Here is a 15,311-nt window from a genome sequence, read left to right as displayed (position 1 = left end):
TGAGTCCCTTGAATAGGGATGAGTTTAGGTCTTGTCTTCTCATGTAAACCCAATATCAAGTGATTAAATCTATTAAAATATGTCTTGTGTTTGTTTGCATAGATAAGGTTACAAATTACTTTCAACCCCCATTTGGCCACCCTATTAAAATTGCCTGGAGGTGCCATTTAAGACAGAGATAAACAACATTTTACAGAAAAGATGTGTGACTAAGGGACTAAGTAAATTGACTAAACAAGATAACGTGTATTACTTAAAAAAAAAACGTATTGCATCCCGGAAGCTTAAAGCTTTCAGTCATAAAACTCGAGCACTCTTCATAAACGTTTGCTCATCAAGCGCTTTTTACCTCAAACAACCCATTTATTCGGCATTCATACGCAGATGAACAGGACTCTTTTCAAATAGGCTATGAATGATTTGCTACTAAACCGTGGATTGGTTTCACAGTTTTGAATGAATGCTCCGGTGTGAGGGATGCGGCAGTTCACATTTATTCTCCGGTGTGTCTTCGATTTCTTCTGAAAAGTGATTTGATATTACTTTCATTCACAAATAAGCTTCATATTGGTTTGTTGTCTGCCTGCCATAGTAACAGATTTCTTTCTAGCTCTTATTTACAGACACAAGTATGTAAATTTAGCAAGAGCTGAGGTTTTTGCCAAGTTTAAGGCCATCTGACAGCAGGGTACACAGCAAGCAATAGCCGTGATTTCACCGTCTAGGTTAACTATAGACCTGATGTAGTCAATGAGTAACCCACGTTTAGCCAAAATACACTGAACAAAATTATAAATGTAACACTTTTGTTTTTGCCTATATTTTTCATGAGGTGACCTCAAAGATCTAAGCCTTTTATGTACACAAAAGGCCTATTTCTCTCAAATATTGTTCACTGTCTAAATAAGTCTTAGTGAGCACTTCTCATTTGCCGAGATAATTCATCCACCTCACAGGTGTGGCATAGTAAGAGGCAGCATGATTGTTGCACAGGTGTGCCTTAGGCTGACCACAATAAAAGGCCATTTTAAAATGTGCTGTCTTACTGTATTGGGGAGTCCAAAACCACACGCAGTGCAACGCATCTCCTTCGAATAGAAGTGATCAGGTTGCTGATTGTGGCCTGTGATTACAAGGTCCTTTGTTTTATTTATTTTATTTTATTTATGATTAGATGGTTAGGCTATATCTAGGCTGTGTTTGGATGGATTAGACAATTTCTGACAGTGGTAAACTGGTCCAGTCAAACTATGCTGTTTAGTCTCTCCACACACCCACAGCTACAAGCTCCATGCATGCTGTGTATTTTTTATGAGTGCTTATTGTGTGTTTGTTCTTAGGCACCAAGGAAAATCTGAGTGTCACAAAGACTCTGGAGGAGATGTGGGTTTCTGTGGAGTCAGATTTAGAGAAACATGCTGTAGCTTTGCTGAGGTGAATTATTTATTTTGAAGAATAATTTCTCCATCATTCTTTCACTGTCGTTTCTTGTGGTGGTACCATCTGCTGTTTACTGTGTGTGTCTGGCTTTAGTTATGGGGCGGGTCTGTAGTGAGTGACCTTTGTCCTGAGGGGTAAATGTGGCATGTGTCTGAGCTCAGTGGGTGGGTGGTATCTTCTCTCTGTTCTCTCTGTAGCCTAACCTAGCCAACTCTGACAGTCTGAGTGTCATAGGTCATTTTTGTCTCTTTGAATCTTTCTAAAAAACTAAGTGTGTGTGTGCTTCTGTAGACACATGGTTGATAATGGTGAAGGAATAGCAGAGCTCTACCCTTGCAGAGAAGATGAGTGCAACAGAATAACATTCACTGACTATTCAGTACCTGTACCAGAGGTGGCAAACTCCTGGATTTTGATCTTCAGGTCAGGATCACTCATTTTTAACTGAATGACTGTCTTTTCTGACACACAAAAAGTGTTCTTTTCAGATAGATAGATAGATAGATAGATAGATAGATAGACAGACAGACAGACAGACAGACAGACAGGCAGGCAGGCAGACAGACAGACAGACAGACAGACAGGCATATAGGTAGGTAGTTAGATGGATGGATGGACAGACAGAGAGAGAGACAGATAGGCATATTGACAGATAAACAGACAGATATGCATATAGGTAGATAGATAAACAGACAGACTGGCATATAGGTAGATAGATAAACAAACAGACAGGCATATAGGTGTATAGATAGACAGACAGGTAGGCAGATAGGCAGGCATATAGGTAGGTAGTTCAATGGATGGATGGATGGACGGACAGACAGACATACATGCATATAGGTAGACAGACAGGCAGGCCGACAGACAGACAGGCATATAGGTAGGTAGTTAGATAGATGGATGGATAGACAGACATGCATATAGGTAGATAAACAGACAGGCAGGCATATAGGTAGTTAGTTAGATAGATGGATGGATGGATAGACGGAAAGACAGACATGCATATAGGTAGATAGACAGACAGACAGGCAGGCAGACAGGCATATAGGTAGTTAGTTAGATGGATGGATGGACGGACAGACAGAAAGACAGATAGGCATATTGACAGAAAAACAGACAGACAGGCATATAGGTAGATAGATAAACAGACAGGCAGGCAGATAGGCAGGCATATAGGTAGGTAGTTAGATGGATGGATGGACAGACAGGCATATAGGTAGTTAGTTAGATGGATGGAGGGATGGACAGACAGACAGGCAGATAGGCATATTGACAGATAAACAGACAGATATTCATATAGGTAGATAGATAAACAGACAGACAGGCAGACAGATGGGCATATAAGTAGGTAGTTAGATAGATGGATGGATAGATGGAAAGACAGACAGGCAGGCAGGCAGGCAGACAGACAGACAGACAGACAGACAGACAGACAGACAGATAGATAAACGGACTGACAGAGAGATGAATGGATAGACAGACAGATAGGCATATTGACAGATAAACAGACAGACAGACAGACATATAGGTAGTTTAACAGACGGACAAATATATGAATGGATAGACAGACAGATAGGCATATTGACAGAAAAACAAACAGACAGACAGATAGGCAGGCAGGGAGATTCTGTAGTGTAGATAGATAGATTTTGTCAATATTAAGGTGTACAATAAACTGTATAAATAAGGTGAATATAATACTGTACATTGATTAAAGCCCTAAAATTGAGATTTCATGGTATATTTTGTATACATGCACTGAACTTATGATCAATTTTCCATAGTGTATTTATTTAATGAAGCCAATTTGAATGTCTATCTTCGCTAGGGAGGTGTTTCATGTTCATAAGAACATGGTTCTTGTTCCCAAGATCTACTCTCCTCTCCCTGTATGTATTTTGCATGTCATAAATAATGACACTTTAGAGGAAATCCCCCGAGTCTTTAACAGGGTAGAGCCACACCTGTACACCCCAAATAAGGTATGTTTTTTGTTAAATGGATTTGAGAAACCTCATTCCATATGTAACATCTACAGTAATTTGTGTAATCAATTGTTATTATGGTTTACACTCTGTAGAGTGGTTACACGTTTGTTGCTGAGGCACATACTGGAGACACACCCCTGTCGGGAGGAAAATGGTGCATGCGTCTGATTGGCTCCCGAGAACCAGTACCAAAGCTGGCTAAAGAAACACCAAACAATAACTTCTCTGTTAAAGAGTTAAAAGGTTACTACATCCCTAATAGAAAGAACATCATCTCCAGGTTAGCACACACATCAGATTTATAGTAATTTACAGTTTGTGCATCTAAAGTTCTAAACACTGCAGGCTTCTGAACCACACAACATATGCTATTACAATGAATCATTACTGTTTGAAATAACGTTGCATCAAGATCGATCTAAACTAGATGTGTTTGTTTTTCCTGCCAGACATATGGTAAAAGTCTCCAGTGATCACAGTGCTACTGTGCAGTTTCAGACTTCACAATCAGATGTCTACATTAAACTGAGTATCTTAGACAATGAAAAAGAGGTCATCAGCAACCAGGGCAAAGGCCATGTCATCATCCCAGTCTACTGCTTCTTAGCCGGCAATGGTTTGTACACAAACACACTTCTAAAGATGCATCAAAGAGTGTTTGGACTAGGGCTGTAACGATTTATCGTGCAAATGTGTGTTTTCTCAATTAATGAATTTGAATGAATTACGGTGAAATGCCGCCACATCCAAACGCCAGGGGGCGCTCTCGTGCAGAAAATCCAATTGTGCAACAGAAAAAGTAGCATTACAAACCCTATTTCAGGAAATGTCTACAGGAATATGTATATCGCCGTTCTTCAGATTGTTTCAGGTATTTTCATGATAATAAAGAATATTTTGAATGATTTTGTTTAACTTTTTTAAATGCACGTTATAAACGACTCAGACTGCCGTGGCCTGGAAAGGTAAAAATAAATTACAATGGTAAATGACTTATTTACAAGATTAAAAACAAATGTAATTTTTTTAAAACAAATTTACAAGTTTTTTAACAAATGTACAAGTTTTTTAACAAATTTACAATGAGTGAATAAATGTAAAAAAATTGTTAACAAATTTACAAGTGTTTAAACAAATTTACAATGGGCGAACAAAAGTACAAGTTTTTAAACAAATTTACAAGTATTTAAACAAATTTACAAGTATTTAAACAAATTTACAATAAGCGAAAACAAAATTAAATTTTTTTTTAACAAATTTACAATGAGCGAACAAAATTACAAGTTTTAAAACAAATTTACGTTACAGCACCATGTAAACAAACTCGTCACGCTTCCCGTTTCAGTCTATGTAACCCTGGGAGCAAACGAACAATGCAGTCCTGATTAAAAAGTTTGAAGCACCCTCTCGTGTTGTCTGTAATCTAATGAGAAAGTCAGTGAATTATTTTGATTACTGCCATCAAAAACGTGTGCAACTTGGAAAGCTACCGTTAGCTAACTAAAACTATTTCACTTACCTGAAAATAAGGTCCAATATCCCTTTAAGTTACTTCGGAAGCGATGAAAGGTTATATATTATCACTCCCTTTTCGTTAATAGGATGTACAGCCTAATACACAACATCGCATTCACAACTCTCATGTGATTCACGGCGATACTTCCGGGTTTCTTCCCACTGGAGGCTCGGATGCGTGACGTCAGCGTATTGTACCTACCCTTTCCGTAATAAACGTAAATTTGTTTTAAAACTTGTAATTTGTTCGCTCATTGTAAATTTGTTACAAAAACTTGTACATTTGTTCACTCATTGTAAATTTGTTAAGAAAATTTGTACATTTATTCACTCATTGTAAATTTGTTAAAAACGTGTACATTTGTTCACTCATTGTAAATTTGCTAAAAAACTTGTATATTTGTTCACTCATTGTACATTTGTTAAAAAACTTGTATATTTGTTCACTCATTGTACATTTGTTAAAAAACTTGTAAATTTGTTAAAAAAAACTTGTACAGTTATTCACTCATTGTAAATTTGTTAAAAAACTTGTATATTTGTTCACTCATTGTAAATTTGTTAAAAAACTTGTAATTTGTTCGCTCATTGTAAATTTGTTACAAAAACTTGTACATTTGTTCACTCATTGCAAATTTGTTAAAAAAAACCGTGTAAATTTGTTTAAAAAAACTTGTAAATTTGTTTTTAATCTTGTAAATAAGTAATTTACCATTGTAATTTATATTTGCACCTTGAGGCCACTGTATCAGACTCATAATGATTTTAGATTAATAACGGACTTCTTACTGACCAAAACGCCATAATACACGCACAAGCTGCACATGAAACACAGAATCGCGATGCAGAGTCTTTTTGATGGGACACACGATATATCGTTACAGCCCTAGTTTGGACATTTAAGCCAGTTAGTGAGCACTTAATAATCCATCCACCTCACAGGTGTGGCATATTAAGATGCTGATTAGGCAGCATGATTATTGCACAGGTGTGCCTTAGGCTGACCACAATAAAAGGCCATTTTAAAATGGCAGTTTTACTGTATTGGGGGGCAGGGGGTCCAAAACCACACGCAGTGCAACACATCTCCTTCGCATAGAGTTAATCAGGTTAAAGATGCATCAAAGATTGTTTGGATATTTGAGCCACATGTATGAAAATGTAGGAATTGTATTGCATTACATGACACAATATCACACCAAATTTGCATTTAATATAGATAGCACCATTACCCTTTAAGATTTTTTTTGTTTGTTTGCATAATTTGTTTGCCACATGTTGTGATATTTTGTTTTGCAATTATTGTTATGGAATACCTTTTAACAAGTAGCTTCAGTGTACTGTTCAATAGTTATGGCCACTGTCAATATACATTCAAACGTATGGACAGACACATGAAAACAGGCCTATTTACGTATGCTCACATTTTCACACCCAGAAATGAGAATATTCGGATGCACACACCCATTCTTACACAAGCCATCTAGTAATATATCTAGACTCACACCAACTTCAGGAATAGTTTGTACTTCTTTCTCTTTCTTTAGTCTTAAGTCTTCTTGTCCACCCACCCCACATTTTGTCTTAACACATATTCACTTTATAAAGTCACTGTCTCAGTTACTTAGCTACAGCCTGGCTCTGCCAGCTCTTCAGTGTATTTATAGGGTATTCATGCGTGTGTTTGCTGGTTGCAGGCGGTTCTGTGGCCCAAACGGGGGCGAGGCAGGATCAGGGCAGCCTTACAGCAGAAGGGACTCTGACAGGAGGAAAGGAAGGGAGTGACCGGCACCCTACGGACACACTGGTACCTGTCACAACACACAGCTGCTGTTATTTATGTGTAGTTGTGTGTGAGTGTTTGGTAGTTACTTAACCTCTAAGATTTTAACATTCTCTGCTGGAAGGATCAACATAGGCCAGCATTAGTTCTCATGTTTTAGTGCTGATTACCACTAATCTACCAGCTCACCTTTTCTTATAGAGGTGGTTGAACTGGTTGAAGCTGGTTAAGTTTAATATGGTCAAGTTCTGGTCATGGGGACACTTGCGCACCACAGTCCAATGGTGCAGACGGGCATCCAAAACACAACACGTGGTGACCAAACATATCTGGTGTATTATCAATCCCCACTAGCCATTTGTTGAAAAGTTTCCTCTAAAATATTTAAACACAAACCCTCTGCTTTCAAACAAACAAACAAAATGAGAAAAAAACGTTTTGATCCTATTTTTATTTTTCTCTGCGCATAAACTCTTAAATATGGGTATTTTTCTTTTAAAATAATTTTTCTTTAGCAAAAAGCTGATATAATTGCTTTTTTTTTTTAAGGAATTTTGCAGAGATCAGATTCAGAACTATTATCAAAACATACAATTAGTATACAAGTTTAAAATTATTAAATAACGTTTTGGCTTCAGTTTTTTCATAAATTGCGTAAGTGTGCCATCTAGTGGAAAATCTCGGTATTGCAGATTAACATGAAAACACATTTTTTATGCAAATATTTACACTTAAAAGACAAGATAACTCGTCAATGGCAGGGAAAGAGTTAAGTATATGTGTGGATATGGATGGTTGATTTCTATTGTTTCCTTTTGTTCATACAGTACATAACATGACTCAGACTTTTGCTTGTGTGTGTCTTCAGGTTCATAAGTATTGTATTCAGGCGGAGGTGTTGCAGGAAAGCTGGCCTTTAGATGAATCTCTTGCCTCCTTCATCCAGAATCTCAGAGACGAGGAGCGCAATGAAATGAAAGGTATAGCAGTTACATTTTCACTTGCATTTAGCTGACACCTTTATCAAAAGTGACTTATGGTGCTGTCAATGTATACATTTTATCTGTTTGTCTAGTTTCAAAGATTGCCTTATGATTTGTCATTTACGATACACTGAATTGTTTTTATTGCCTTAGAATGAGCCATTTTTATCTTCATACCAGTGGCGGCTCATGACTGCTCATCCGAGGGGCGCAAATTCAAAATATGTGTTCGGAGTGTCATGTGTGTTGCTCGTGTTTTCAAAATATGTGTTTGTTGCATCATGTGAACCATGTGCATCACGTGTTTTGTCAAAATAAGTGCCTGCTACACATGCATCAAAACCGTTTATGATAAAAGAGACACTCACGTTCACAAAATACTTACGACGCATCTGCAGCAGGCACTTGTTTGGACAAGACACGTGATGCACATAGGTTCACTCAACGCGCAGAACACATATTTTGAAATTACGAACCACACACATGACGGGCTACATACATGTTGTGACGAACTTCGCATCGTGCGCCCTCGAAAAAAGAAGTCACCAGCCGCCACTGCTACATACGTACACTGGGGGTCTCCATACATGAAAGTCGCTGTCATGTTTCTACAGTAGCCCTAAATGGGCAAACTGTTGTCTCAAATGATGACATGTTTGTCCTGTAGCAGCTACCGTAGCATCTCATTGCGTTTTGAAATTGACATTAGTTGCAGTTTGCAATCCCAGCACTAGATGCTGCTAAAATACCCATACTGTACCTTTAACACCTCTCCAACAAAGTTTATAAAAGTTTGACGCTTTATAGTCCAGGGTCACTTGTAGTAATAACCCAACCGCATGGTCCATCTAAACAAAACTGCTCAATGCTTGTGCCGTCTTCGTTGTTTGTATTTATTGCTCTTTAGAAGTATGTGTATGTGCGCAGGTGTGTAGTGCTGCTTTACAAGGTAACATCGCCATCTACTGGCCTGACACATGAAAAATACAGTGTATACACTTGTGTGCACACAAGACTTTTTTGTTTTTCACTACATCGTTGTCGTGTTAACATAGCCTCAGAAGAGCTGCACATTGTTATGTTACTGTGATGTCAATTTTTTGACCTACATTCTCCAAAACATCACATGGAAAATTTAAACTGAGGTTGTTTTTATATTGATTGGATGTCTGATTGGGTGTTTTAGTTTGTTTGCTTGTGTCTTTTTGAAAAGAGAGTTGTACACCAATTATAGACGTCAGCCATGGAAGATGAAGTAAACCAACCTTGCAGCACTGATTGAAAATATGAGTAATTTCAGTCATTCAAGATTGTTTTTGTTTGTATTGTCTGACCCATTTATAGTTTCAATTTTATTATTTTGCAAACTCCAGCTTATATTATAGAAATATTTTTTCACTGCTTATTTCGTCTTCATTACTGTAAATGATAGCAACCATTAGGTCTGTGTGATTTGAATCCATGCAATGACTCCCATCCCACCTGCGCTTCTTTCATTAACCGAGAGCTGGTCTTCACATGTGTAATGGAGGCCTACTGAATTCATCTGCTTGTGGTAAATAGGAAAACGTGATTTGCTTTGGCCTTGGACTGATGACATGAGATCATTTGCTGTGGTCCGCTAGGCGGATGAGTTGCAAATAACCTTGATTTTGCCGAGAAAAATGAATAAGCAGCAAGCTCATAGAAATGGAAATGTGAAGAATTGAGATGGATAGAGAGAGGAGGAAGGAGATGATGATGAAGGAGAGAGCGAGTCTATTAGCTATGTGTGTGTTTTGATCGGGCACTAGGGTTGATGTAGATGAGCTACTTTGCATGATGGCCTGTGTCCAGTACTCACATCAAGATTCTTTTATGATCCTGATCCCCTGATTTTAATTGTTTTCCTTGTTTTTTTTTTGTATTCATAAAATATGCAATGTATATTTCATAAGATGCGAACGACTTGCACCCTCTTTTTATATTTGCTAACAAACAAGTTAGCATTTAGCACATTTTATCACCGTTGATCAAAAGTGGGAATGTATTATGCACTGTGAAGAAGTCGTCTTGTGTATAAGCTTTAGAGGCCTTTGAATGCTGGATCCATAATTGGTATGCACAGGGAAGTAAGGTTGGAACCAGTGGTTCTAAAACTAGGGGCCGCCAGGGGCCCCAGTTTTTTTGACATTTGATAAAATAAAATACATTAATTTATCATAGATTTTGTGTAATTAAACATTGGTCAACAGCACTGCAATGTATAATTAAATGTTTTTGTTTTTTTTTAATTAAAATTCCACGTTGTTTTATGTCATGACTTTTCTTTGGGCTGAAGGGATGAACCCTACACAAGGGGGTCCGCGCCCTGAAAAGTTTCAGAACCACTTGGTTAAACCAATATCAGTGGTGTGCTGTCATTTCTTGATGACACGCAACACAACAGTTGTTATTTACACCAACTTGAAAGCGCTTAACTTTAAAGGAATAGTCAATTTTCTTAAAAAAAATCCAGATAATTTACTCACCACCATGTCATTCAAACTGTTGATGTCTTTATTTGTTCATTCGAGAAGAAATTATGTTTTTTGAGGAAAACATTCCAGGATTTTTCTCATTTTAATGGACTTTAATGGACCCCAACCCGTAACAGTTTTAATGCAGTTTAAAATTGCAGTTTTTTAACGCAGTTTGAAAGGACTCTAAATGGTCCGAAACAAGGCATAAGGGTCTTATCTAGGGAAACGATTGTCATTTTGGCAAGAATTTTTTTTGGCTTGGCTATGTGACAAGCCAGCGCGACCTCACATAATTGCGTAATGACGTCAAAAGGTCACGTGTCACACATATGAAATGCACATTTGCGGACCATTTTAAACAATAAACTGACAAAAAGACATTAATTATTTTCATTCGACATACAACAACGTCGGAACGGTCCTTTTTCTCCACACTTGTAAACACTGGGGCGTAGTTTCGATTCGACATCCGTGACCTCTTGACATGATGACTTATTACATGAGGTCGCGCTGGCGCGTCACAGGACCAGAGGAAGGCGGGAAGTTATGGTTTAAAAGTGCATATTTTTATTTTTTCTTGCCAAAAATCACAATCGTTTCTCTAGATAAGACCCTTATGCCTCGTTTGGGATTGTTTAGAGTCCTTTAAAACTACAATTTTAAACTGCATTAAAACTGTTAAGTATTGGGGTCCATTAAAGTTCATTAAAATGAGGAAATTCTGGAATGTTTTCATCAAAAAACATACTTTCTTCTCGACTGAACAAAGAAAGACATCAACATTTTGGATGACATTGTGGTGAGTAAATTATTTGGATAAAAAATTGACTAATCCTTTAAAACGTAACTATACAGTAGGTTGTAATAAACTGCTTGCATAAATGACCCATGGAAGGAGGACAGGTTCAAATATGTACAGTATATCCACGTGTGAGTACTATTTTTGGAATCTACGTTCACAAGCATGTACGTCACGCGTGTCTCTCGTTTCATCTCACAATAAGCTTTTGTAAATGGGTCAATGAGAAGTCAAATGAAGTTGGCTCTTGGCCTCTGGTGCCCTGGGAAGTATTTCTGGAGAGAAGAGAATTGAATTAACCCAGTTGAGTGGCTCCCTGTAGACCAGGATCCACCCTGAGCACAGTTACCACACACCAATCAATAAATACACATGGGAACCCGGACAAGCAGGCTGAATCTGATGCATGCCCGTCAGCCTTTTATATGGATGATCCTTCTGTATGAAGGTTCCTTGTTTTTCATCTTAAATGACCTCCATTCTCACATGCTTACTTTAATGCTCACTGCGTGTGTACATTAGCTTTTCTCTCTTCTTTTGGTTTGCACATGTCTTGCAAATAATTCTGTGTGTTTTTTAGTATATGCATAATGCACACGTGAGGGAGCCATTGTACAGTAATATAATAAAGCAATATTGGAGATTCCCATAATTCTTTATTATATAACTTTTTATTATAAAATAGATGAATGTTCCCATAAAAGATAAACTGTTAAATGTATGCAGGCACTATGATAGTGTATTCCAATTATTTAAAGAGCGATTGGCAGTGCATAACATTGCATTAGACATTGCTGGACATATCTAAAATAGCTTTCTGTTATATTGATTCAGTGTCAAGACACAGAGAGTGAGGTTGATAAATAGTGACATTTCAGTAACACTTGTCTGTCAGAGAGCATGGCTGGACTTCAGATTAAATCAGTGATCAGGATGCTGTGATGTCCTTATGGATACTGCAGGAGCCCTAAGTAAACTGTTCAGGAGGATGTGCCCTTATAAATAGAAAGTCAATAGAAGGTAAATGTGATTAAGGGTTTTTGTGTGTTCAGCTTTTATTTAATAGAGCAATACTGCCATCTAGCAGGATTTACAAATTCATGTGTAGTTCTAACAGCAATATGAGGCTTTACATGAAACATTTTAAAATGTGAAACCTCTGCAATGCTAGTCCAAAAATAATATTTAGCAAAAAAAATATATTTTTAGACATTTTTCATAAATTGCTCCCTTTCCTGGCACTGGTCAGTTACACCCCATACTCACACCATTGGTTGAGCCGATACTGCAGTGTTGGGGTGGTCAAATAAAAACACAACAGTGCATATAAATATATATATATATATATAAAGCGGGGAAAATAAGTATTTGGCACATCAGCATTTTTATCAGTAAGGGGATTTCTAAGTGGGCTATTGACACAAAATGTCCACCAGATGTAGCCATCAAGCCAAATATTGAATTCATACAAATAAATCAGAACATTTAAGTATACAAGTTGAGTCATAATAAATAAAGTGAAATGACACAGGGAATAAATATTGAACACACTTTATTTAATACTTTGTAGAAAAGCCTTTGCTGTGGTGATTACAGCTTCTAGACGCCTCTTGTATGGAGAGACCAGTCGTCTGCATTTCTCAGGAGTGATTCTGGCCATTCTTCCACACAAATGGTCCTCTTTTATGAACTTTGATCTTCAGTTTTCTCACTGGGCCATTCAAGAAACTTGATTTTTTTTTTCTTTGAAACCACTTCATTGTTTCCTTGGCCTTGTGTTTGGGATCATTATCTTGCTGAAATGTCCACCCCCTTTTCATTTTCATCTTTCTGGTAGATGGCAGCAGATTTTTATCCAGAATGTCCAGATACAGTTCTCCATTCATCCTGCCTTCAATAATATGAAGTCTGCCAGTACCCCTTGCTGATAACCAGCCCCAAACCATGATGCTTCCACCCGCAACCTTAACTGTTGGTATGGTGTTCTTGGGGCGGTGGGCAGTGCCATTTCCTCTCCAAACATGGTGTGTAGAATGAAGGACAAAAAGTTCAATTTTGCTTTCATCTGACCATACTATAGTCTCCCAATAATCTCTTTCGCAAACTTTAACCGAGCCTCTAACATGCTTTTTGTTCAGCAATGGAGTCTTGAGTGGTGAGCGTGCATGGATGTCATGGCGGTTCAGTGCATTGCTTATAGTTTTCTTTGAAACAACAGTATCTGCTGATGCAAGGTCTTCCTGAAGTTTTGCCTCCTGATTATTCTTTGGACTTCTCGGACAGGGATCTTATGTGAAGCACCTGATCGTGGCCGGTTTATGGTGAAGTGATGCTCTTCCCATTTCTGGATAATGGCCCCCACACTGCTCACAGGAACATTCAGCATTCTGGAAATGCACCTATAACCATTCCCATTAAAATGCTTTTCAACAATAGGATTACGAAGATCTTGAGAGAGTTCTTTGCTTTTCCACATCATGAAGTCTTTCCTGTGTGCCTCCTGTGTAATGAGAAGCCTTTATAGGCCATCAATTAGCACTGAAGCAGCTGATATCAATTAGTACTGATAGTGGGCAGGGTTTCTCTCTCAGTACTGACAGATTTAAGACGATCTCCTGGCTTTCTATGCCATTTTGCCCCTTGTTCTCTTCATGTGTTCAATACTTATTCCATGTGTCATTTCACTTTATTTATTATGACTCAACTTGTATACTTAAATGTGTATAAAATTTTGTGCCAATAGCCCACTTAGAAATCCCCTTACTGATAAAAATGCTGATGTGTCAAATACTTATTTTCCCCGCTGTATATACATACACTTTTCTGCACATTACATTGTGTTAAGAAAGGAGTAGAGAGTAAGTTAAGAAATGTTGAAACATTGAAAAATGACACACTTACAATGCTGGTATCCAAAGTGATTTAAAGTGCGTTTTTTAATATATTTTCTACATTTTCTGTTGTTTAGGTATATTAAAAAACATATGGCTCACTTTAAATTTTATCTGTTTAATCTCTCTGTTTAATATTGGCAGTGTTTGGGGATTTTTTGGACGGCACTTCTGCATCTGTTGGTGCAGATCAGCAAAACAAAGATGGCCAGAAATCTGCTCCTAAATCAACACACAAGGTCAAGGAACGAGAAAAGGACAAAGACAAACTAACATCCAAGTCGAGCTTCACTATGGGCCAAGTCAGTGTGAGTATGTGTGTGTCTTTGTGTTGTGTTAAATCCCACCTTATATTTTAATCTTTCATCCCTATTTTTACTATCAAAAAGACCTTCTTTCATATTTAATATGTTAAATAAAAAAACAGATTTCCCTCCCAACAGTGTACGTGCTGCATAACAAGCATTTTAATTTTAATTTTTTTTAATTTTGCACAAATCAGCCAATCTACAGTACTTTATTTACACACAATGTGGGAATTTAAAGCTACAATAAATTCCTGCACATATGTTATGTGTGCAGAATTTGGATGCAACTAAGCCCCACTGGACCCTACGTGTGGTGAGTGACCAAAGTAAAGCAGGAACTATAGAGGTAAAGAAAGACACCGAGAAACTAGAGGAAATCAGAGCGATGAAACTGGCCTGGGAAACTGCTGAGCCCGGCAGAGCAGCAAAGGTACTAAAGCTAAATCCACTGCAAAGCTACATCCGCTCTGTGTGCACAAGCAGTCTTATCTGTAACTGGTTTTGATTTGTCCTGAAGGCTCATCAGAACCGGCTGCGCTATCTCAAAGAGCTACAAGCAAATGCGGAGGGCAAAGAGCCTATCACAGCTGAGACAGGTTACACACAAAGATACAAATACGTACACACCAGGGGGGAGGATTCACTTAACCGTTGCTCATATGAATTTTTGTTTGGTGCAAAAACTGGCTGCCTATTCACTTAACACCTGCCGTTATGTGAAATAGTAATGTGCTGTGTTTAAACTATCAAAATGTTTCCACACCAACGCCTTCTTTATGCAAGTAAATTTGGCTTGTGGTGGATTGCACCTGGTTTATTTTATCAGCGCTTCAAAATGTAGATAGCTTGTGCACTGCACCATCAATGACAGAAATTCATTTGTGAATTTTCAATTTAGGTTTTATTTTAATACAGTGGTATAAGGGATGTTTATTAATGTGTGTGTTTGAATGATTGGTCCCTGTTTCCATAGGCACGCCTCAGTCCCAACAGAGTGGAGAGATCAGTGTCCTCTCAAAGAACATTAGCAAAACTGACATCGTTTATACACCATTTTTTAGGTACACCACACACACAGTCTGTTAAACGTGACACAGGCACAT

At 37.8% G+C, this 15,311-nt stretch overlaps 1 protein-coding gene across 5 annotated transcripts in view; it reads left to right on the top strand.

Moving 5' to 3' along the window:
• adgb (androglobin) overlaps positions 1–15,311 on the top strand; it is a 52,147-nt gene that overhangs the window by 34,404 nt on the left and 2,432 nt on the right. For 4 of the 5 annotated variants that reach the window (XM_055186555.2, XM_055186556.2, XM_055186557.2 and 1 more), the window contains 11 exons: positions 1,341–1,434; positions 1,732–1,863; positions 3,269–3,422; positions 3,521–3,708; positions 3,878–4,044; positions 6,641–6,750; positions 7,595–7,706; positions 14,045–14,208; positions 14,483–14,638; positions 14,726–14,804; positions 15,182–15,269. In XM_055186555.2, the coding sequence (XP_055042530.2) occupies positions 1,341–1,434; positions 1,732–1,863; positions 3,269–3,422; positions 3,521–3,708; positions 3,878–4,044; positions 6,641–6,750; positions 7,595–7,706; positions 14,045–14,208; positions 14,483–14,638; positions 14,726–14,804; positions 15,182–15,269 (1,444 nt within the window). Of the gene's footprint in view, positions 1–1,340; positions 1,435–1,731; positions 1,864–3,268; positions 3,423–3,520; positions 3,709–3,877; positions 4,045–6,640; positions 6,751–7,594; positions 7,707–14,044; positions 14,213–14,482; positions 14,639–14,725; positions 14,805–15,181; positions 15,270–15,311 lie in introns of those variants that run through there. The other variant, XM_055186559.2, reaches the window with a different exon arrangement.

This window comes from Misgurnus anguillicaudatus, chromosome 18 (genome assembly GCF_027580225.2).
Source record: "Misgurnus anguillicaudatus chromosome 18, ASM2758022v2, whole genome shotgun sequence".
In the NCBI taxonomy this organism is placed as follows: domain Eukaryota; kingdom Metazoa; phylum Chordata; class Actinopteri; order Cypriniformes; family Cobitidae; genus Misgurnus; species Misgurnus anguillicaudatus.
Note: the sequence above shows the minus strand (reverse complement) of the source record. Positions and strands in the feature narration are given on the sequence as shown.